Source organism: Petaurus breviceps, unplaced genomic scaffold (genome assembly GCF_028583685.1).
Source record: "Petaurus breviceps papuanus isolate PSGF00001 unplaced genomic scaffold, PetGlider_PUasm1.0 126, whole genome shotgun sequence".
NCBI classification, from domain to species: domain Eukaryota; kingdom Metazoa; phylum Chordata; class Mammalia; order Diprotodontia; family Petauridae; genus Petaurus; species Petaurus breviceps.
The window spans coordinates 7,292,020-7,317,124 of NW_027185655.1; the positions used below are offsets into that span (position 1 = coordinate 7,292,020).

Consider the following 25,105-nt stretch of genomic DNA (forward strand, 5'->3'; position numbering starts at 1 on the left):
TGTTGTCTCCATGTGGTGTTGTGTCCAGAAAACCAAAACCAATCACCTGGTGACCAGAATGAATGAGTCAATGACTGAACGAGTCAGTCAGCAAGCATTTCCTAAGCTTAAATATTTTCTCATTCTTCCCATTTTTCTTAAGTGATTTTTTTCTTTTGTTTTATTTTCTACTTTCTGTTGGCCCTATGAGGATAAACTAAGGTGAAAAGCTAGATTTGAATTGTAGAGAAATAACAGGTTTAGAAAGATTAATCAATGGACATTTACTAAGTACCTGCTATGTTTTGGGCACCAAGAACACAGATACAGTGAGTGAAATAGCCCCCATTCACAAGAAACTTGCATTTTAATAGAGAAGACAGTATGTTATAAACAGAATAAATATAAAGAGAATAAATTATTGCGTTGCTTCAGTGCTTTCTGACTCGTCATGACCCCATTTTGGGGTTTTCTTGGCAGAGATACTGGAGTGGTTTGCCATTTCTTTTTCCTCCTCATTTTACAGATGAAGGAACTGAGGCAGGGTTAAGTGACTTGGCCAAGGTCACTCTAAAGCCAGATTTGAACTCAAGAAGATGAGTCTTAATTCTAAGCCTGGTGCTCCATAGACTCCACCACTCAACAGCCTAAAAAGAGAATAAATACAGGAGAGTGGTTGGATCAATGGTGGTACTTAAGCTAGACGAGAGGAATTCTGTGAGGAAAGGGTACATTCCAGGCACGGGAGACACAGTGAAATAAATACAGGTTTCAAATGATTCAGGTGCCATAGAAATGAGGTAGCTCTAATCTTTTGAATAATAGGGACAATGCAGTGATGCAATTGTAGTATGTCAAAGGGATTTTTGAAAATAGCTAGTAAATTAGCCTAAGCCAATAAGTTTGGAAAGTAAATTTCTAAATTCCTCATATGTGTGTAAAACTTTTATTATTTCATGGGAAAATCTTTCACAAAATCAGGAAGAGAGAAAGCTGAGAAAGAAAATATGGGTCAATAATGAATAGCAATACCAAAATAGTAACAAAGAGGGTGTGGCGCTATTTTCAGATTATTGTGGCTACCTTGGATTTATTTATACCAGGCACCTAGGAATGATTCAGTGTTTGGAAAACTAAAAAGGTAATAATCATATCAATGACAATAAAACCATATCATTCTGTCAGTATAGGCATGCTTCATTTTATTGTGTGTGCTGTGCAGATATTACTTTTTTGGGGTGGTTTTTTTTTTGTTTTTGTTTTTTACAAATTCAAGGTTTATGGCAACCCTGTGGCAAATAAGTATTGGTGCGTTTTTTCAACAGCATATGCTTACCTCATGTCTCTGTGTCGTGTTTTGGTCATTCTTACATTTCAGACTTTTTCATTATTGTCATATATGATCAGTGTGATGTTATCATTCTTATTGTTTGGGGGCTCTATGTACCATACCAATATAAGACTACTGTCTTATTTTAAGAAATTTCCACTACCACCCTAACCATCAGCAACCACCACCCTGAGTGGTCAGCCGCCACTAACATCGAGGCAAAATCCTCTACCAGCAAAAATTTTAGAGCTTGCTTAAGGCTCAGATTATGGTTAGCATTTTTTAGCAATAAAGCATTTTTTTAAATTAAAGTACATACGTTGTTTTTTTTACATATAATATTATTGCACACCTAATATACTACAATATAGTATAAACATAACATATGCACTGGAAAACCAAAAAATTTGTATGACTGGCTTTACTTCAGTATTTTATTTGCTGGTACTGGTCCGGAACTAACCCCATAACATCTGCAAGGTATGCTTGTAAAAATAGAAAACTCCTACAATAAAATACTCACTTATGTGTAAGAGAAAATAACTAACAGTAACAAAGGTAGACCTTTCCCTAGTATGACAAAAACAGTATCTGTCGGGGCGGCCAGGTAGCACAGTGAGTAAGAGCACCGGCCCCAGTGTCGGGATGACCTGGGGATCGAATCTGGGCTCAGACACTTAGCACCCACCCAGAAATAACTGGCCGTGTAACCTTGAGCAAGTTACTTAACCCTGATTGCTCTAAAAAAAAAAACCAGTATCTAAGGCCAAGAACTGGCATTATTTCTAATAGAGAAATATTAGACGTCTTTCTAAGAAGAACAGAGTTAAAACAAAGATGCCCATTGTCACCAGTACTGTTCAGAAGACTTCCAGAAATGTTTCTGCCTCCACAATGGAGGAAGTGCCCACAGCAGAGAAATCACATTCCACACAAAGTATCAGAATAATGTAGTTCCTCATCTTAATTTGTAATGTTTGCCTCTGTGATTTGTTTTAGGAACCTGGCTGTTGTATTTGCCATGTACCTGGAGTATTGGCTTGGCAGCAGAGCCAGGCTGTTTCCCAGACTGGTATATGTTGTCCCTTTTTGGCACTGGAGCAATTCTGATGAGGGGAGCTGGCTGTACGATTAATGACATGTGGGATCAGGATTATGATAAAAAGGTAAAGAAAGCCTTCCTAAATATTAGTACAATAGCAATAGTTTAATTAAATTTTATAGATTAAGTCATTAAGCAGTTGACCTATGTGGAATATTTGGTAATGCTATAGTTGCAGAATGATTTCAGAGCCCGAGTTAGGCATGAAAAAGGAAATACTCAGAAACGAAACATTTTAAAACATCTTTTCCTTCTCTGTAATCTGATCAAAATCAAAGAAAGTTTGTTTTATTTTTCCAAAAATGTGCAAATTCAGAAAAGATCTATGTTTTGATGTCAGTTTTTGATGTGAAATTCACAAACTCATCTTGGAAAGGTTTTTTAGTACTTTTTCCCAGCTGTTTTCTGTTGTTGTTGTTTTTTTTTTATTTAGCAAACCTCCACAAAAAGTGCTAAGTGTAGAACAGTATTATCTGTGAATAACCATCATTTAAGTGATACAAATCATACCTTTTCTTGCACAGATTATGCCTATTTTAAGTCCCTACTTAAAAGTATGGCTCCTTTTTCTGTTTAAAATGATGCATTTATGAGATATCTTGCATTTCCCTCACAAGAGGCACTAAGGTTTATTAAAACATATAAAATCATAAGAGCTTGAAGGGACTTTCCTGTACTTTGCCCTAAAGAGATTTATTAAAGTGTTCTTAAGAGATCTTGACTAAGGCTAGGAGCCAAGAAGGTGTAGTAAAGGCAGGGACTGAGCTCTCCCCCAAACCCCTCCAAATACCTTTAAAAATGACTCTAAACAAATTCTAGAGCAGCAGAGCCTACAAAAAGGCAGAGTGGATCAAATTTCCAGCCAAAGACATCCTGGAAGGTTGGCAAGAAAGGTCTGTCACACCTGGGTGAGAGAGGAGCACAGGCCATGCCGGCACAGCCCTGGCCCCACCACACCAGGAGCTGGCCTTGGGAGTGACTGAAGCAGCAGCAGCAGCAGCCCACACATAGTAAGGGAGTTGAACAGCTGATCAGAAGGAGATTACAGGAATCTCTTTGCTGGCACTAAGGCAGGACTCTGCTGCTTTGCCCATATCTGGATCCGGTCACAGTCCTGGGTGGCAATCCCAGCACAAGGAGCGCTAGCATGGCAGAGTTTGTGGCACCAGTGAAGGGGGACCGGGAGGCCATTGTTACAGTTCAGGACAGAAAAGATTGCTTGTGGTAGCCCACAGACCAGAGCATGGGCCCAGAGAGGTATAAACACCTCTGCTTAGATCATACCGCCTTGGAAGAACTGAAAACTTAGAGGTCCCTGGAAGTATCTCTAGAAGTAGTTACACAAAGCTTGGGACAGTATACCCTCCACACTGGAAGCAGAGCCCTACCTTAACAAAGAGTTAAAAAGTCAAGTGATTGTCTGGGAAAACGAGCAAACAGTGGGGAAAAACTCTCTGACTATAGAAACTTACTTGGTAACAAGGAAGATCAAAACACACACTCAGAAGAAGACCAAAAAATCAAAGCTCCAAGAAAAATATAAATTGGTCTCAGAAATTCAAAAGGGGTTTTGAAAATCACTTAAGAGAAGTAGAGGAAAAATTGACAAGAGAAATGAGAGTACTATAAGAAAATCATGAAAAACAAGTCTACGTACTGAAGAAAATAACACCTTAAAAAACAGACTGATAAAAGAGATCTGAAAAGCTGATGAGGAGAAGAAATATTTAAAAATAAGCATTGGCCAAAAGGAAAGGAAAGTCCAAAAGCTCACTGAAGAAAATTCCTTAAAAATTAAATTGGAGCAAATGGAAGCTAATGACTTTATGAGAAACCATAAAACAAAACCAAAAGAATGAAAAAATAGAAGATAATGTAAAATATCTTATTGGAAAAAAAAACCAACTGATCTGGAAAATAGATTCAAGAGAGATAATTTAGAAATTATTGAACTACATGAAAGCCATGATCAAAAAAAGAAGCTAGACATCATCTTTCAAGAAATTATCAAGGAAAACTGCCCTGATATTCTAGAACCAGAGGGTAAAATAGAAATTGAAAGAATCCAATCAATCACCTCCTGAAAGAGATCCCAAAAGGAAAAGTCCTAAGAATATTGTAGCCAAATTCCGGAGTTCCCAGGTCAAGGAGAAAATATTGCAAGCAGCCAGAAAGAAACAATTCAAGTCTTGTGGAAACACAATCAGGATAACACAAGATTTAGCAGCTTCTACATTAAAGGATTGGGGGACTTGGAATATGATGTTCCTTCCAGACGGCAAAGGAGCTAGGACTGGAACCAAGAATCACCTACCCAGCAAAACTGAGTATTAATCCATGAGGGGGAAAATGGACATTCAATGAGATAGAGGAATTTCCAGCATTCTTGAGAGAAGACCAGAGCTGAATAGAACTTTTAATTTTCAAATACAAGACTCAAGAGAGGCATAAAAAGATAAACAGGAAAGAGAAGTCCTAAGGGACTTATTAAAGTTGATAATTGTAACTCATAAGAATTCTCTCATTATTAGAGTAGCTAGAAGGAATATATATATGGAAAGAGAGCACAGGTATGAGTTGAATATGAAGGGATAATATCTAAAAAAATAAAATTAAGGAGTGAGAGGAATGTTTTGGGAGAAAGAAAAAGGGAGAGGTAGAATGGGGTAAATTATCTCACATAAAAGAGGCTCTTACAGTGGAGGGAAAGAGGCGGGGGGAGGAGGAGTGAGTGAACCTTACTCTTGTCAGAATTGACTCAAAGAGGGGATAACATAAACACTCCTTTGGGTATAGAAATCTGTCTAACCCTACAGGAAAGCAGGAGAGAAGTGAGAAAAGGAAGGGTGTGACAGAAGGGAGGATTGGGGGAGGGGGTAGTCAGAAGCAAAACACTTTCGAGGAGGGACAGAGTAAAAAAAGAGAAAACAAACCAGGGAGGAATAGGATGGAGGGAAATATAGCTAGTCTTTCATAACATGATTGTTATGGAAGTGTTTTACATGATTCCACATGTATAATCTATATTGAATTGCTTGACTTCTGGTTGGGGGGAGAGGAAGGGAGATAGTTAGGAACTCAAAGTTTTACAAATGAATGTTAAAAAATATTTTTACATGTAAATGGGGAAAAATTAAAATACTAAATAAATTAATTTTTAAAAATAAGTAGAGGCAAGTCCAAATAAAATGTTAAATCTTGACTGATTCAGTTATAAAATTATAAAACCAAATTTCAATATTTTCTTCAGTTTTTTTTTTTAAGTCTGTAAGTGTTCATGATTAAGTTGGGGAGAATTGAATTTCATGTTCGTTCTGCAAGAGCAAAACTATTAAGTCCTCTTTACCCACGTGACAGTTGTGTCCTTAGACCTTTCTCCTCTCCAGTATTTTAATGTCATTTTTTTGTTAATCTGATCTTGACAAATATCAACAAGTCTGAACATTTCCACGTACAAAGAGAAACAGTAAAAGGAGATTATATATGAAATCACAAATCTGTGACTACTCAAAGAGTTATTTTGTTATCATCCCTGTCAAATTGGAGAGTTGGAAGAGACCTCAGTGCCCATCTCCGCCAACCCAAACACTTTAACATATCTGAGAAAAGGTCACCCAGTCTCTACCTGAAGACCCCCAAGGAGGGGGACACCACCTCTTCTTGAGACAAGCAACTCTACTTTTGGGCAGCATTCATTGTAAGGAGGTGTTTGTGTCTTTGCCCCTTCTACTCACTGATCCTGTTTCTTCCCTCTAGGACCAAATTGAGCTAGGTTAATTCCTCCTCCAGATGTTAGGCTGAACACAGCTGTTATGTCCCCGTGAGTCTTTTCTCCATACTAAAGATTCCCCATTCCTTAACTGAGCCTTGTAAGTTCTGAACTCAAGGCCCTTTACCATCCTGGCTGCCCTTCTCGGGATACACTCTTCAGCTTATTGGTGTCCTTCCTAAACAGAGGTGCTCAGAACTGAACCTGAACTCCTGCCAGGTTTTGGCATTTGACACAAGAGGGTCATCATGACTGACCAATTTCAGATAAACTGCTAGCTCAGAAAGGAAAGATTAGTGAACAGTGATGTTAAAATGAATATACTCTCTGTCTTTGATTATACTGGGAAGAATCATTTTAAAAATTTTCATTTTGTAGTTGAAAAACAGCTAACTTCTGGTTGCCCATAACATCTGTGTCTCTATATATACTTGCAGTCACTTTGCAGCTACTCCCTGGGGATAGATTTGGGTTACTGTGTTCAGATTTGGTCAAAGACTGTCTTCAGGTAGCCTTGCAGAAATCCTCATATTGCATATTTGTATCAACAGTACCTTCCTCGGTCACCCTTACCCCTTGCAGGAGTCATCATTATAATACTAGTTTTGTGCATGTCCAAAATCTTGTTGGTATGATAGCAGTTTAATCCAAATTCCATTCCATCTTCCTATATCCAAATGTTCCCAGTATCCTTAACCCACTGTCTGTCCCCCTGCTTTCTGTATGGGAGTTGAACTGTATGCATGATAAAAGGAATGGCTAAGTATTTAAGTTTTATTGCAGAGAAAGGAGGAGTGGAATGGGGTTTATTTTTTTATAAGTTTCTTAATTGTGTTTTTTCTAAGCTTATTTAAATATGAATTACTGATTCTTGGTCATATCTCAAATACTGGGTTTTATCCTTGCATGAGGCTTTTAGTAAAGAATATGATTTTTTTCTGTGTGTAGGTTACAAGGACAGCAAATCGACCAATAGCTGCTGGAAACATTTCAACTTTTCAGTCTTTGGTTTTCCTTGGAGGACAGCTGAGCTTGGCACTATGTGTACTTCTGTGTCTGAATTATTACAGGTACATTTCATATATGGTTCCCAATATAGGTGAAAAACCTGTCATTTTAAACTTAAAAACTAGTGACATAAAACTGCTTTTATCTCACTATCTCTAAATATGCTTATTGGCCACATAGCTAGTGTAGTTCTTGAAAATAACCTTAGGTGAAGTGAGAGATAAACTCATAGCATTTCATAGTCCATGTGGTTGTTTGATATGGTTAGAAATTCTAGCTATAGCAATTAGACAAGGAAAAAAAGCAATTGAGGGAACAAGCAAGGAAAAGAGGAGACAAACTTCTCTCTGCAGGTGATATGGTTTGCCTAAAAACTCTTAGAGATTCAATGAAAAACTTGCAACAATAACTTTAATAAAGTAACAGGATTAAAAATAAACTGACAAAAATCATTGGATTTTTTGTGTATCATAAAAGTCAGCAGAAGGAGATAGATGAAGAAATTTCATTTTAAATAACCACAGAACACATAAAATACCTGGAAGTTAACCTACCAAGACATACTCAGGACTTATAGTGATATAACTACCATGCAACCTTTGCAGAAATGAATGAAAACTTAAACAATTGAAGAGCTATTGATTGTTAATTGTTGGGCCATGACAATAAAATTAAAATGAGACTGCCTAAATTCATGTACAGTTTTAGCGGTATACTAATGAAACTTCAGAGGTAAATATTTAAAGAACTGGACAAAATAACAGAATTTATTTCAGAGAATGGCTCTTACTGTATATGTATATCCATTCCCTATAAGTCTTAAATTTTTGTCAAATATTTTCTATAATAATTTTTTTTTCTCCATTCAACAGCTTTTCTTCTTATTCAGGCTACATGGATTTTGTTCTTGCAAAAGTTTTTTTTTTATAATTTATGTGATTGGAAATATCTGTTTTTTCATTTATGATCACCTTTATCTTTTGTTTATGAAGAAAACCCATATGCTTGGGGTAACTCAAAACTCTGGAAATGTACATTCTCTGTTGTAACGACTGTCCATAAGAGTTCCCTGATGCACATAGCTTTTGTGTTAAACAGGTAAGCCGAGTTGTTCTGTCCTAAGCTTTACGGAGCATGACGTCTCAGCCAAACTAAGCAAGCCATGTGCTGGGTGACTTCTAATTCCTTCTTCCCAAGATGCTCCTCTCCTCAGCTGGAATTACTCCTCAGCAGCCACATAGGATCATTACTTCTGTGTTTCAGGCTTAGCCGACAGCTTCCTGAAATCTGTCCTTTCACTTCTGTCTCCTCTGATCTTTCTGGGTTCTCTTTGCAAATGACCACACCTTAATTCAGTTCTCATTTCCTGTCTAAATCAATTACATTTGTCCCACACTCGTAGTTCTGGTGTTCATATCTCTCTAGTATTTTATAGATTGTCCCGTTCAAAATGAATAACAGTCTCATAATTTCAAGAAAGTCATAACTTAAGTAACTTTTTATCTTAGAATTCTAAGCTCACTCAACTCAGCCGTCAGCTCTCACAGATGAAAGAATCGTGCATGAAAAGGATGGTGTGCGCCGTTCTGATTTCCCATCTTGAAAGGTGGCTTTCGTTTGCATGACTGTTCTGCTTCTGCTTCCTTTTTCTCTGCATCAGTCCTTCTGAACAGAAAGCACCTGTCCTTGTAAAGGCTCAGTGCTTTTACACATTTTATTTATAGTAACCATCCCTGGAGAGGAGTCAGAAGAAGAAATGGTTGTCTTGTCTTTTCTTCCAATAGGGTAAATGAGGCTGAAAGGGTGGGCTGCAGACAGAACTTAGGCCTTGCCTCAATCTCCTTATGTGAATGATAAAGCAACTTGCTTTCAACAATTACCAAAAAGGGTAAATAAATCTAAAGACATCATTTTTGTGGTACATTTTAGAAAACAACCCCTTTGTCTACACGGCCTGCAGGATATTCATCAACAAAATGAAAACAACATTCTATGATGTGCTTCCTGGATCGTTAAGATCCCCCATAAATCAGGGATTCTTTAGCTTTTCTGTTCAGGGACCTCTCTGGCAGGCTAATAAAACATGTATGTGAACTCCTCAGAATCATGTCTTTAAAGTCAAAAAATAAAACACATCGGATGGCTGAGGAAGTTAAAAGTTAATGAAGATAAAGGCATCCTTTTTTTCCCCATCCAGGTTCACAGACTATCTGAAATCTGTCTATGAACTCCTGGGTGACCTGCAGACCCCAGTTAAGAACTCTTGCTAAGATGTAGTAACAATAATAATGGTAGCTAATATTTATATAATGCCTGCTGTGTGCCACACTCTGTGCTAAGTGCTTTACAAGAATTATCTCATTTGATCTTAATAACAATCCTAGGAGGTAGGTGCTTTTATTAATAACCCCCACTTTATATTTGAGAAAACTGAGGAAGACACAGGTTAGGTGACTTGCTCAGGGTCACTCAGCAAATAAGTGTCGGAAGCAACATTTGAACTCAGGTCTTCCCAGATCCAGACCCAGTGCTCTAAGCACTGCGCCACTAGCAGCCTCCATGGAGATGTCTTTTGATTCTTCTTTACAGACTTCTCAGTTACTGTAACAGTTGAGTTTGGCTTGTGTTCAACCAGGGTGACTTAATGCAAAAGAAGTACCCTAGGAAAACTCAGGACCTGGGAAGAGCACTTCACATGCTGGAAAACCGGATTCACAAGGGAAACCCTGCTGCGTTACCTCCTGGCTGCAGCTCTCACCACTGATGAGTTCGTTGTAGTAGCTGTCGGTTTCTAAGAAGTTGTATCAGATGACACATATTTGACCTCTTTAATTTTCTCTTCATTTCAGCATAGCATTGGGAGCCGCATCATTGTCTCTAGTGGTCATTTATCCTCTGATGAAAAGAATTACTTATTGGCCGCAGTTAGCCTTGGGTGAGCTTGAAATTACTCTCTTATTACCTGTTGTCTTTTAAAAATGTCTTATTGATGCTCTTTCCTTCTCTTTTTTTCTCTCCTTCCTTTTCTTTCCTTCTTTCTTTTCTTCCATTTCTTCCTTTTCCTTTCTTCTTTCTTTCCTCTTTCCTCCCTCTCTCTCTCCTTCTCTTCCTTCCTTCTTTTTAGCACAACCCACTAACTCACCCCATCCTCTACAAATGAAAGCCTTTCCTCATAAAGACTAGTAGATACAGTTGAGTAAAACCAATCAGTGCATTGGCCACGCCTGAAAACACATCTCGTTCTGCCTCTCTAGTCTTCCTCTTCTCTAGTAGAAGTTGGTTCACATGTTTCATTGTCGTCTTCTGAAATCTTCACTGGTTATTGTGTGAGTCCGAGTTCTGCGGACTTTCATACTTTCCTTGACATTATGGCATGTCTCTTGTAAATTGTTTTCCTGGTTCTATTTATTTCACTTTGCATCTGTTCATATAAGTCTTTCCAGCTTTCTCTGTATCCACCATTTTTCTAATTTCTTACAGGACATCTTACATAGGATCCTAAGATCATAGACTTAATTAAAGCTGGAAGAGAGTTAAATGCCATTTAGTTCCACCCTTTCATATTACAAGTGAGGAATCTGAGTCCTAGAGAAGTTGAGTAATTTACCAAGGTCATCAAGTGGTGACGGGATTTGAATCCAGATCCTCCCACTCTGTTCTATCAGGTTGTCTCAATATTCCATTCCATGCATATAACAATTTGTAATGGATCTAAAGATAAGGAAATTGCCCCCAAATTAAAGTATTTTTAAATATGGGGTTGTTTTGGGTTTGGTTTTTGTTTTGTTTTTTTATGAGTGATTTGCCAGATTTGTTAAGTAATTAAAAAAACCCAAGCCAGGGATTCTTAATCTTCTTTTGTCATGGGCCCCTTTGGTAGTCTAATAAAACCTATGAACCCCTTCTCAGAATAATGTTTTTAAATGCATAGGTTAAAATATATTTTGCATTACAAAATAAGCCAATTACACTGAAATACATTTGCCAAAGTGTAAATATTAAAAATCAACAAGTTTACAGACCCCTAAGTTTAAAATCCCTATTAGTGCACCCAACTTTTCACATGGAATTTTTTTTTAATTCAAAATGTTGGAATATATTGAAAAAAATTACAAATTTGAGCTCCCCTCCTTCAACAGATTCCTTATATTTCTTCTTTAAGGTAGCCACCTTAGAAAATAGGGAAATTAGGACAACCATTTCCGTATATTCCCAGGTGGATCTTGCCACTTGAATAGTCTTGTCAAAGTATGAAGATCTGAACGGTAAGGCTAATCCCAAGGGAGTCCTCACAGGAATTCCTTCTTCAGTGGCCTGTCCCTACTTGTTTCCTTAAGAAAACAGAGGCTTGCAAAGCTACAATGCTGGGATCTAAGACACAAGCATTTTAGGGCAGGAACCATGTTTCTGTCTTTTAGCCTTGTCAATAGAGGGCTTTTTTTGGAGAATTCTCTATAAATACAGTGCATAGGACGTTTTCAAGATCTTTCCATTTTTATTTCCTCTCACTCTGGCATGGCTTGGTCATTTTCCATCACAATGAGTGGCAGTACATTATAGTGGAAAGTCCCCTGAAACTGGACCTAAGTCCAGGTCTTAGGTCATAGAAGTGCACATTGTAACATCACCATTTATTAGTCTTGTGACTGTGGACAAGTCATTTTATCTCTAAACCTTAGTTCACTTTAAAATAGGGATTAATAATATTGATACTGCAGAGCTCAGAGGAGGATTTTAAGGGCCATAAACTCAGTATAAATGGGAGTTATTATTATGGTCAGCTTGTAACCATAGATTAATCATTAATCAGAGTTCTACTGCCCTTTAGTATCATTTTGATCCATATTGTTTTCTCGATTCTGCTTACCTAACTCAGCATCATTTAATTTAATCTTATCTATAATTCCTCATATCTGTTGTTTCTTATTATGTAAATAATATTCTGTTACATTCCTATACTACAGTTGTTCAACCATTCTTCAAGCAATGGGCCCCAATTTTCTTTCCAGTTTTTGCTACCACCAAAAGAAATGCTATTAAAAATACCTTGAGGGGCAGCTAGGTGGCACAGTAAATAGAGTACCAGCCCTAAAGTCAGGAGGACTTGAATTCAAATCCAGCCTAAGACCTGTTATACTTACTAGCCATATGACTTTGGGCAAGCCACTTAACCCCAGTTGCCCTGCCTTCCCCCCTGCAAAAAAAATTTTTTAAAGAGCAAAAAAAAAAAAAAAATAAAAAAAAAAAAAAAAACCCTTGGCTTTTATGAGAACTTTCTGTCTTTAACCTCTTTGGGTTACCCACCTAACTGGAATATATGTATCAAATGGTGAGTTTAATAAATTTTATCACATAATTTCTGGCATAATTTTTTACATTTTATCAATTCTTTTATCCATTGATAATAAAGTTCTTTCTTCAGTTTAAATACTTCCTTAATTAATCTACCAGTCTTCAAGAAAGTAGTTTTTCATTGCATAGTGATGCCTTTTATTTTAACACCACAGTGATTTCCCTAAATGTGCTGTCTGCCCTGCCCCAGTAACAAAGAGAAGTAAGTAAAACTGACCAACAGAACAGCTGTATCTGACTGTCTGGCTGGCGCTCCATGCCTGCAAAGCCCATGTTTCTGCCAGCCCTTCTTAGGCGGACTCCACCCCCGGCCAGGAGCTCAGCGTTCCTGTGTTTAAAAGCAGCTTTTAGAAATCCAGATCTCATTCTTAGAGACCAGTTTTCTTAGTGAGCTTCTCTTTTCCCAAATATACCTTTCTCTTTCAAATCCCAGGCCCTCAGTTTACATAGTGATGAAAGTCGTGTTGGTGCTCACGAGGTCTTCAGTTTTTACATAAGACTTCACAGTCTTTAGTATTTTCCTCTGGGGCTGTCACTTGTCTCAAAATGAATCATTAGAAGTGAGCGATGATTATCGAGTAGCTTTCATTCATTGTGCTTGTGGGTCCAGTACCTAGGACAGTGACACAGAACAAGTGCTCTATAAATACCTACTGATTAATTAACTGTTACTTGGAGACTTTCCATAACTTCCTGGATACTTTCCTTTGGGAAGACTGGCCAACCTCACTGTTTATATCCAATTGATTACTGCTTATGTCAGCATCCCCCCTCAACAGAAAGTCTTCTTTCCTTGACCATTGTTGAATGAAGCCTCGACTGATGGCACCTGGGAATTTGCATCATCATCCTTGGGGCACAAGAATCTGCTTCCCTCTCTAAGAACATTTATGCCTGTTATGAAGCTCCAAATAGTCCGTGGTCCTTTTCCTGCTTCTTTGGGATGTACTCTTTCACCCTCCACCCCCCTCCACCCCCACGCAGTCGAAAATATTCCTCTGATTATTTACGACCTTTTTCTTTTTTGTTTCCATATTCTTTCTAGGAACACTTTGCTTTCCTTCTTGCTCTGGACAGTAAAGTAGCCTTCCTCAAGCCTTTCTGCTTTTTCCTCTAAGACTGAGATGTCCTTGTGCTTTGTGTATACATAGGTGATCCGTAGGAAACCAAAGCTACACCCACTCTTGAAGGTCACAGCAAGTTTTCCTTGTCCTCCATATTTGATTGGAGGACCACAGTCCTTTGTCTTCTTTTTAATGACTCTCTCCTCTAACCCTTGGGGCTGATTACTTGGCCCAGTTATCTCTTTGCAATCCAGAGCTTGAAGTGTAGTGGTACCAAGGTCATCCACCTGGCTTCACCTCCCTGCTGACCTCTTGATACCTCTGAGTCCTGCCTTGGGCATTCGTCCCTTTGTCTCCACTTGAGAGATAGGATTTCATTTTCTTGGCCTCCAGAAGCCTACGGGGCATACTTCAGTTATCTGATGAACCCCTCACCTGGCTGTTGCTCTGCAGACACTTGGGGATTGAAGTTTAATCTGTTGACTGTCCAGAGGCCCGTGAGGGCAGATGACAAAACATGAGAGCTTTGTATCTCCTTGTTACCCTGCCACTCTTGTCTAGAACCTTCCCTTTTGCCCAGGTTCTCTGATAAGTGTTTGACAAGTGGTATATGCCTGTGAAGGGGGTGACTAGGGTCCTGTCTCAGTGAGAATAGGAGTTTTTAACATTGTTCACTAGTCGGATGAGAGAAAGCCTGGCCAGCACCTGCATTGTTTATATGTTTATCTTTTTAATTAGAGCCTGTGTTGTGAGATGACAGATTGTTGTCATTTTTTAAGAGCTGGGTGGAGGCTCCCTTCAGCCATTTTCCTGAAGTCTGTGATCAAAAGGCCTCCTTTGGGCTTTCAGCTTTGTGACCCTCTTCTCTCATTCCCCTTAGTTCTAGGAACTTCCCTTTCTCTTTATGCTTCCCCCAAACATACCAGATAGCCACAGTGGTCAGGCCAGGTGGAGTGAAATCGTGTCAGTGTTTCCGGAGTCTCAGTCACATAGCACCTTTATCCTGTTTCTTCTTTCAAGTTTAAAAAAATGGTGGAAGTCTATACTCCTGTGATTTGCCCTTTTGGCAAAAATTTGGTAAAATGCCATGTTCTCCAAAGTTGATTTAAATATGTAAAGTGCAACACTGTGTACTTGTAATTAGCTTGGCCCTTGTCTACAACCTAGAATTCTGAAATAAATTCAGTGGTTTTTACCCCCTTCCTTCCTTATCTTTTATCAATCCTAGGACTGACCTTTAACTGGGGAGCGTTACTTGGATGGTCTGCCATCAAAGGCTCCTGTGATGTATCTGTTTGCCTACCCCTTTATCTCTCTGGAGTTATGTGGACGTTAATATATGACACTATCTATGCCCATCAGGTAACGTACTATCTTAAAACCTATTCTTTGGCTTTTCTTTGTGCCTCCTTCCCTGAAATCTGTTGCATTTCACTTTGTGGGCTTCCCATTGGTAGTTTTCTTTTTAATGTCATTGCCCAGATGTGACTAATGTACTTTGTCCTTCCTTCAGTGATGGTTACCAGCCCACCTCAAAAAACTTCGGTGTCTCCCTGTTAAGTATAACTGAAAATATGAGATTCTCCACCCAATGTTCGAGTTTGTCCATGGTCTGCCTCTGGCCTGTCTTTTCACCTCATTTCACTTTATCGCCTTTCACTGACTCCATGTTCCAGCCAAACTGAGCTCTCATGGCTGTTTCCCAAGGTCAGCAGCCCATCTCTGATCTCCGTGCATTTGCTCTGCCTGGAGAGCACTCCCTTGTCACCCCCTCCTCTGCTTCAGACTCAGCTTGGCCACCCCTTTCTTTGTGAAGCCTTCTGATCCCCCCACCTTGATTTTCTCTCCCACCTTGGATGCTTTTCTTCTCTGTGTGCAAGGTGTAGGAGAATGGAGGCCCCTCAGAAGGCAGAAGTGATCCCTCTGCACCCCCAGTACTTCCTGTGACACCCAGCACACAGTAGACACTTAATTCATGTGTGCTGAATTGAAGTGAAATCAAAGGGGTATTCATGCTCAAATTATGAAAGATGTTTTTACTCTTGACTCTTAGATTTCTAGCACAACTTTACTCTGTCACCTTCTAAACCATGTCTTGGTGTATGTATCTGTGCACCTTGAGGAAGGTGGCCAGGAAGTGTCCAAGGCTGGATTCAGACTCAGATCCGACTCCAGGCCCAGTGTCCTGTGTACCCTGGTGTCACCTGGCTGCCTGCCTCTAATACCCTCCATGGGGATGTCTTCAGTGTGGGTGTAGACTGTTCTCATAAAACTCTGTACATAAGGGAAAATAGACAGATCAATCAGTAATTGTTGATATTCTCAGCAGTCCTTTTTTTTTTTTAATAAAGTCTAAATTCTCCCCCTTGGTATTCACCCATCCTTCTGACACTTTCACTTAGTTCTCTCCCCATTTTCTCACCTACCACACAGGTCCCTCCGGTGTATCCTTGGTCTGATCCAGCTGCTTTTCCTTTATTGTTTCTCTTTTGAAAACATTTCTCCCCCAAACACATCTGGTGCCATGATAGTTAGAAGACCAATGGCGTCCTCCAGCCATTAGCCACTATCCTCTTTAAATACCCCCAAGATGACTCCATTGAGTTGGGTCCGTTGCCAGACTTTCATTAGATTGGATGTAGCCTGCACCGCCCCTCTCTCTGCTTGTGAGGCCGTGTTGCATAGTCTTTCTCGATTGTGCTTTACAGACGGGTGTTTCCTCTGCCAGTAGATCCAGCACTGGGTGGCCCCTGATTACTGGCAAATAACCTTGTATATGGGATTCCTACAGGCTGTGTCTGTGTCCCTTTTCCAGCCACGTTCCACTTTCCCTCATCAGTAACTTTAAACAGGCCAGGAGGCAGAAGCTTTAACTGCCTCTCTTGTGTTTTTATTTCTGCTCTCCCAACTCTGTAGTCCGTCTGATCTTTGCTCTGACCAGCCAGCCATCTACACCGATTCAGAAACGACTCCCACATCAGCACTCTGCCATTTACCATTGGCTGATGCCCAGCTTCGCTTCTGTGATGCTGCTCAGGGCCTGCCATGTCTAGCACATGGTTCTTTTTTTTTCCAGGAAGGTGTTCACAGGGCATGAGGCCTCTGTGCAGTCAGCAGTTCTTTGGCCCCTCTTCTCCTCCTTCCTCATCAGAGGAGGGTAGATTCAGAACCAGAGGGAACTTCAGAGGCTCGTTAGTTCAAGCCTCACGATTTACAGATGGAGAAACTGAGTCCCGCATACCCAGTTGTAGCAGCAAGCACCCCAGCGTCCCCAGGGTGGCTCCCAACACAGGTTCTTAGATCTGCTTTGTTAAAGGAAAGCAACTCAAAATGGGTTAACAAGCTTACTTTAATCAATCAAATATGTACCCTTTACCTAATTCAGGGGAAAAAGGTCAGCACACTGAACTTCAGAGTATACAGACAGAATTATCAAGACAGAGAAACAGATCAAGTAGACAGATTTCAAACTGTCCAACCATTACATCCATACCAAATCAACATCTGGGTTTTTCAAAGCCGGGGGGGCTCTCAACAACGGCTTCCCAGAGTCTCATCTGATCAAATCACAGAACACTTCTCAAAGAGAGCCCCAAAGTAAAGCCTCACATCAGGGATTATATAGCCTTCTCCTGGGCCAGAGAATGTAACCACCCTCTTGACCCACTGCCCAATCACACAGCATCAAGGTGTGGGCATTCCTGAAAACCAAGCCTCCTGCCACAGACTCCATGTGACCACGTTCAGCCTATTAGGAGGCAGAGTATATTTTCAAATCAAGGAAGGCACTCAGAGTCTCTTGAGCCTATCAAAGGGCCTAAGGGCAGGGAAGATCTTTAAATTTGCATTTCCATTACACCAGTATAACTCAGGGAGTGTCAGAGGCAGGATTTGAACCCAGGGCCACTAGCTCAGAAGCCCCTGTTCTTTCCAAAGTACTTGGCTTGTCCTGTTTTCCATTATCTTTCTCACCATCTACCCCCATTCCCACCTTTTCATTGATATTACCAATTAACAAAATATGTTAATATGATGGTGAGCTTCTTTATGAGTTCTTCAGAGAATTTCTCGACCTCTCCATCCCATGTGACAAATGTTAGTGCTTAAGCTATAGTTATTTTCTAAGTGGTCTTTTTTGCAAGTATTTATGCCTGCTGCAATTCAGGATGACCTGGTGGTGCAGTGGCTAGTGCCGGGCCTGGAGTCAGGAAGTTCAAATATGGCCTCAGACACTTCCTAGCAGTGTGACCCTGGACAGGTCATATAACCCTATTTGCAGATGTTCCCCATCTGTAAAATTAGCTAGAGAAGGAAGTGGCAAAGCCCTCTAGGATCTGTGCCAAGAAAACCCCAGTGAGGTCACAGAGAGTCACTCACAACTGAAACAACCTTGGCAAATGAACGTGTGAAGGCAACTGAACCCAGCAGAATCAGTCCTTGTCACATATGCTTGCGGTGCTATTGCTGAATAAGCCCCTTTTGTGAAGAGTTGTGTGACCCACAGTCCAAGCCTGAGCTCCTGGATTTGCCTGAGTCAGGCCCGGCCCAAAGCAATGCGTTTTCATCTGCAGTTTCATCTGGGGATTCCTGATGTGTTGTGGGCAGGTCCAAGCCAAGCTGTGCCTTGCTGAGAACATCTTCCCAGAGGAGGTCAAAAATCGATTGTGTTATAAATGAAATGTGAACTTAGGCATGTATGTCCTGGCCAGGCAGCACCTTGAAGCCTTCCCAAACACATGAGAAGTGGCTGCTTTCATGACAGGCAGGGATGTCCATAGCAGACCTTCCTCTCTGCATGAGCGAGAGCCACCAGCCTTGATTCCCACAGCTAGGAGACGCTCTGCCCCATGGGTGCCGATGCATGCGGTGGATCCAGAAGGCTCTGCAGAGGAAATGGCCAGGGCGCTAAGGTAGCCTCCCTCCTCCCTGCCTTCACTGTTCTTCTGAGATACAGCCAACTGTAACTCATGTCGTTCACTGAGCCCCAGTGGAGTATGTGGGAGTCAGGCCGTGGAGTCGTGCAGAGATGATGCTGACCTCATATACACGAGCATTTGTTCACCAGTGCTGGTGAATTGGTCTGATGACCCTCTCACCCAGGGGTGGGGCCTTCAGGCAAGGCTGCACTTAAGGATCTAGAAGGCCACATGTGGCCTGATTGCCTTTAAGGCAGGAATGAGGAATTCTGACAGGATGACGATAAAGTACCAGTTGACATTTAAGGATCTGTGAAGCTCATTACCATGATCTCAGCTGACCTTTAGAAGTCTCTTCTTCATCCCTGACTAGACCTCTGAAATGTGGGAGATTAGGCTATGAAAATTCATACCTGTAAACCCTCAAGGGCCCTTTTGCCAAGTTAATTTTCTCCTTCATAGTTCACAAATCATCAGCATGTCGTGTAAACCAAAATTTCTCTTTTCCAGGACAAAAGAGATGATGCCCTGATTGGTCTCAAATCCACGGCGCTGCGGTTCAGGGAAGACACCAAGAAGTGGCTAGGCGGCTTCAGCATTGGCATGCTGGGCAGCCTGACTCTGGCCGGACTAAACTGTGACCAGACTGCCCCCTACTACGCCGCCGTGGTTGCCACTGGGGCGCACTTGGCTCACCAGGTTTGTCATGGGGCCCCTCAAGGACGCCATCTTATGGAGACAAGTTGAGATTAGACAGCTCCTTAACAAGCACGGCCCACTTTGTTCTGACATGCAGTTCTCTTTACCCCACTTGACATGGGAGGAGACCGGTGGCCATCAGAGCTCATTATAGACTAGCTAATAGTGTTTCTTTAGGTGTTCATTTTCCTAGAATGAGCTTCAGAAAGACCAGCTCAGGCAGAGTGAACACAGAATCCTGTATACTTGGTATTGGAGGGGCCCCCAGAGGCCTGCTCCAACCCATGCCTCAAGCATGGACCCTCACTCGGGCATCCTTAACAGATGACCTGCCATCTTGTGCTTCAGCACCCCGTGGTGGGAAACTTGGCACCCCTCGAAGCCATCCACTTTATTGGTAGACAGTTCTGCTTGCTGCTCTGTTCCTGCTTACAGTTAAATGAAGTTTGTCCACCTGTGGCCTCCACCCACCCATAGTATTCTTTACTGCCTTCTACTGCCAAGCCAAATGTCCCATCCCCTGCTAGATGACGGCTCTTCACGTATTTCAGGTTTTATTTTCACCACATTAAACATTCCCAGTTCCTTCATCACATCCTTCCATGATAGGCTTTTGAGTCACTCCAGGAAAGGGAGCCACTCCCAAATGGCAAACAGGACTGCCCAGAAAGACCAGTGGTAGCGACTTAAGCATCCCAAGGTCCAAGTCTCATTTGAGATGATAAGGGACCCAGGCCATCTCTGCATGAAAGCCTCATACTCCTATTCCATGAGCTCACTGTGAATATTCTGCATCACTGACCACCCAGGGACAAGTCCAGCATTTCAAGGGCAACCTTCCCTGTTCTGCCAGCCCAGTGGCCTCTGTGAGTGAACCAGATGAATGAGTCATCGAAGAACTGACTATAGTGTTGTATCTTCAGAAAGGCTAAAGATTGGGCTGAATCTGTACTTTTAGTTTAGTCTAAATAGGTCATTTGTCAATCTGTGGAACCACCCTCTAAAGACAACCAGATCGACTTTTAAGTGAACGGGCTGACCAGACTCGTGTTTTTCTCTCATTCTTATCCTTATTGCAAAAGGAAAAAGGCTTTAAAATAAAAATGACCGATTACTCTCTGGTATTAGGGAGAAAAAAGATGACGTTCCCACTGACATCTAGGTTAATACTGTCTTTTTTTTTTCCCTCTGGAGGCAGGGGGAGCTAACAAATACAAAGCAAGAATCAGTGGCTGAGGAAGTGTTAGATTTGAACTTCAGTCCCACTTCTTTTTTTTCCTTTAATTAATTTATTTACTTGTAGTTCTCAGTGTTCACTTCCATAAGATTTTGAGTTCTAAATTTTCTCCCCCTCCTTTCACTCCCCCATCCCCAAAATAGCATGCATTCTGATGTGGGCTCTACATATACATTCATATTAAACATCTTCACATTGGTCATGTTGCAAAGAAGAATTAGATGAGGTCACATCTCCTGGGTTATAATCAGAGGATCATATCTCCTCCATACAAGTGAATCTCTCTTAACTGAGAGTTTCCGTTTTTCTAACCCACTGGGGCTTGTTCCACAGTTTTAGAAGACGCCTTCCTGTGTGTAACACTCTGCAGCAGGCTGTCATTCTTGTCCCCTGACATGGCCACCACGTCTTAGAACAGGTCCTCTCAGAGCGGACAAGGAGCAGCTCTACTCTTTAAGAGGAAGCTTCTGGAGGGTCATCCTCTAGTACCTAGGCACATCGTGCCTCACATCGTCATCACTAGAAGGCCTCTTCCATAGCACCTTCGATCAGCCTTGGGAGAAGAATGCTTTAGAATAAAAGAAAATTTAGAAGGGAGCGTAGGAAGCAGAGTAGCTCTGAAGATGGTGTGTAGCACTTAGGTGGTTTTTCCCAAAAAAAGTATACTGTGTGAAATGTAAATTCTTGGTTTTATAGGGAATCCTTTTTTATGTTGTGGAGTGGAAATTTTTTTGTTTTGTTTTGATGTACTTAAGTTCAAAATGGATTTTTTAAAATAGGGGGAAAAAGGATTTTCTAGTTCCAGGGAACTTCCGGCCTTCAGATAGACATCAGCAGAGAGTCACATACCCCTGTGTCGTGACAACATTAAAACAGCCCAGTGTGTTAGTAGGTAAGAGTATTTCAGAGCAAGGACCTGTCTGGGATCAATGTCATTTATGAGGAAGGCTAAGGAGTACATGATTGGAATATAGAATGGAAACTGGAAATAATCTGGAGGTTTCCGATGCCCAACAATTAGGTTTTGAGTGAAGCCGTTGGGTTTCATTTTAGCATTATTCTTTCCTCTAAGAATGGTAGTGTCCTGATCGAGGAAGGCAGTAACTCCACTAAACCCTTAGAATGTCACCTTGAGTATCCTGGATCTAGGGCTGGAAGGAACCCCAGAAGCCATTGAGTCTGACAGCCTCATTTTACAGAAGAGGAAACTCATGTCTAGAGAGGTCTTTGTCCAAGGTCACCCAGGTAGTAAACATTATAGGAAGGATTTGGACCCAGGTCCTCTGACTCCAAAGTCAGTGACCTTTCCACTGTATACTCTAGTCAGACCACATTGGAGTTTTTTGTTCACTTATTAGCACCATCTTTAAAGAGGGACATTGGCTAACTAGAATATATCTAGAAAATGGTGATGGGAAAAAAGGAGACTTGAACTCATGTCCTGAAGAATAGTTAAAGGAATGAGAAGCGTTCATCCCAGAAAAGAGAAAATTGGGAGCAGGGGGAAGGGCTAGATAAGCTCAGTCTTAAAGGACTGCCTTGGAGAAGAGCTGGCTCTGTGTTGTGACAACAGAATGAGGCAGGGGCTAAGAATTTTAGGGTTTGAAGAACTTTGTAACAATTAAAGTTGCCTATTAAGTCTTAAAAAATCATGAGCTCCCATCACTGGAAGCGTTGAAGTCAGTCAGCAAGCACTGATTAGCAAAGGGGATTACTTTCCTCAGAATGGAAGCTGTAAGAGGTGGGGCTGATGAAGGGACCCAGCTCAGGGTCATTGTAAGTAAAGACCAGGTGGAAAGGCAGGAGAGGAAAGAAGACATGAGCGACCCCGGCATCCTCCTTAAAATGGAGGTGCAGAGAGGAACCAGGCAATCAGAGGTGAGACCAGGGAGAGTGGCTGCATTGGGCAGCATATTGGACTGGCTATTGGCCTCATTCAGGGGTGGGAGACCTGCCACCTCTGGACCACATGTGGCCTTCTTGGTCCTTGGGTGGACTGAGTCCAAGTTTTACAGAACAAATCCTGTTATTAGAGGGATGTGGACCTAGAGGGCCACACGTGGCCTTGAGGCTGCAGGTTCCCCACCCCTGGCCTGGTTCTTTGCAGTTTCATAATTCCATAATGAGATGTTGTATTCTCACTGATGACACCGTTCTTCCTTGGTGCCAAAGGAATCGTGTACAAAGAAAGACCAGCCATGTCTCGTATTCATAGTACACTATTTTCTCCCTTACAGATTTACACCCTGGACACCCACAGACCCGCGGATTGTTGGGACAAGTTCACCTCCAACCGAACAATAGGAATCATGCTTTTCATAGGAATTGTACTTGGAAACTTAGGGAAAGAAAAGAAACCACAGGGGTCAAAGGAAAACGGAGACCACAGTTCAGGAAATTAGCAAATGAAGTCTATGGGGGCAGCTAGGCGCGCAGTGAATAGAACACCGGCCCCGGAGTCAGGGGGACCTGAGTTCAAATGCGGCCTCAGTCACTTAACACAAAAAACTAGCCGTGTGACCTCAGGCAAGTCACTTAACCCCAATTGCCCTCCAAAAAGCAAAAATAAATCAATAAAAATCACTGGAATTGTACAAGCTTCAGCACCTTTTTAGACTTGTGATGAGCATCTCATCCAAGAAGAATGTATTTTGGGAAATGTGCTCTTTTTTTTTAGAAAAAACTCGAATAAAAGCTGCTGCAGAAAGCTTCGTGTCAATGTCTTTCTCAGCAGTTTCACTGACAAAATATTTAATTCAGAAAGTTATTTGGTATTCATCTTCATGAACATCTAAAACATGCCCCCTCCTCCTCCTATCAGGTTGACAGCTCCTGGAAGCTTGTCTGTTCAAACGCCCTGGCCCGAGCAGATCGAGCAAGCACGCGTGTGTTCAGTGCTGTGCAGCATCTAAGTTCGATGAAAATAGAGGCAGCCTGCCCTCAAGTAACTTCAGTTTTGTAGAGGAAACTAACTTTCTCAGAAGTAATTATGAATAGCATAAGCTAGCTCATATAAGCAGCTCCTAATTATGGACTCAAGGCATTTTCCCATAGATAGACCTGCCAGAGATAAATAATGTTATAATTGAGGGGCAGCCAGGTGGCTCAATGAGTAAGAGCACCTGCTCCAGTGTCGGAGTGATCTGGATCAAATCCGGGCTCAGATACTCAGCACCACACCCAGAAATAACTGGCCGTGTAACCTTGAGCAAGTTACTTAACCCTGATTGCTTAAATAAAAAAAATATAATGTTATAAGTGGGTTGCCCAGTAGCCTTGCAGAAGCCCATGATTTAACCCATAATGTTATTGAATTATAATGCTAATAGTAGTGGATTCAGAGCACAAAGCTATGTGAAACCTTTCCTGGGCCCTAAGCAATTTTTTTTTGCTTCAAGCATCTTCCAGTCTGCCCATCTGTAAATCTCCTTCCCCTCCTCCCACCTCAGTCTCCTGGTCCTTCATGCCAATATTTTGCCCTTTTTTTCGTCCCCAGTTCTTAACACAGTATCTGGCACAAAGTAGGTGCTTAATAATTAGTTCTTGAATTGATCAGTTGCTTGTTGAGTTATGCCATTATCCAGTCATGCCCTACCTACCAAGTCTTATTACACTTGGGTCAGTAAACCACTGGGATGAATCCTATCCACACCCTTCCAATGCACTTGGTGTCCATGCCTTTCCCAGCATGAGAAGAATAGCAACATGTCCAAGTGAAAGGAGCCTTCCAGGTCATCTGGAGTGACCCATACTTGAACAGGAATCTCCTCTCTTCAATATCCCTGAAGAAAGACCTGCCAATCTCTACATACAATGAAAGATAATACTAGCAACTGGGATAGTCCCTTTGGCTTCTATGGAGACAACCAGAACTTCCCTCTCTGGGACTTCTACCTCCTAACTGTGCTGTCGGGGAAAAGCAAAAAGTCTAATTAAGAAAAAATTAAAAACTTGCATCGATGTCTTTTAAAGTTTTGGGTTTTATTTTTTTGTTCTATTTTTTTAAACCACAGACATTAACTGACACACATACACGGAAGATCATTCCCTTCTCAACAAAGAAAAACACTTTAGTCAAAACCACAATCACGTCTTTTGACACCAACCCCCAATAGTTCCCCACCTGTTTACCAAGAAGAGAGAGTGACAGACTGGCAGAGTCATAAGGGAACTCTGTGGCCAACAAGCCCAAGCCATTCTTGAAAAGGAATTTCTGTTACAAAATACTAGGTGATGAGATAGGGTGCTGGGCCTGGGAGTCAGAAAATCATGACAATGGGGCAGCTAGGTGGTGCAGTGAATAGAGTTCCTGAGCTCAAATCCAGCCTCAGACACTTGACACAAAAAATAGCTGTGTGACCTTGGGCAAGTCACTTAACCCCAATTGCCCCGCCCTCTCCCCTTGTAATGTAATACCAAGCAAAGGCAACTTCCCAGGTTCAAAATACCAGCATAGGTGCTCTCTATTTTATTCAGTGACAAACCAAGAACAGAGAAGATCAAAACATGACATCATTCAAAGTACAGCATTTACTAAGCGTGATTAAATAATCTCCAAGTACTACCCCACCCCAGGACCTTCCAATCATTCAATCAATCACAAAGTCTCTGTTCTAAATACTTCTCCACCCCTAGGCTATACCTTAATT

General features: G+C 41.3%; 1 protein-coding gene across 1 annotated transcript in view; it reads left to right on the forward strand.

Annotated features, from left to right (window-relative positions):
• Positions 1 to 23,163, forward strand: part of COQ2 (coenzyme Q2, polyprenyltransferase) — a 34,743-nt gene extending 11,580 nt beyond the window's left edge. Inside the window, exons 2-7 of the mRNA XM_069092245.1 lie at positions 2,309 to 2,475; positions 7,129 to 7,250; positions 10,038 to 10,123; positions 14,833 to 14,966; positions 19,031 to 19,219; positions 22,694 to 23,163. Coding sequence (XP_068948346.1) covers positions 2,309 to 2,475; positions 7,129 to 7,250; positions 10,038 to 10,123; positions 14,833 to 14,966; positions 19,031 to 19,219; positions 22,694 to 22,858 — 863 coding nt within the window. The 3' untranslated portion in view covers positions 22,859 to 23,163. The remainder of the gene's footprint in view (positions 1 to 2,308; positions 2,476 to 7,128; positions 7,251 to 10,037; positions 10,124 to 14,832; positions 14,967 to 19,030; positions 19,220 to 22,693) is intronic.
• Positions 23,164 to 25,105: the final 1,942 nt, after the last annotated feature.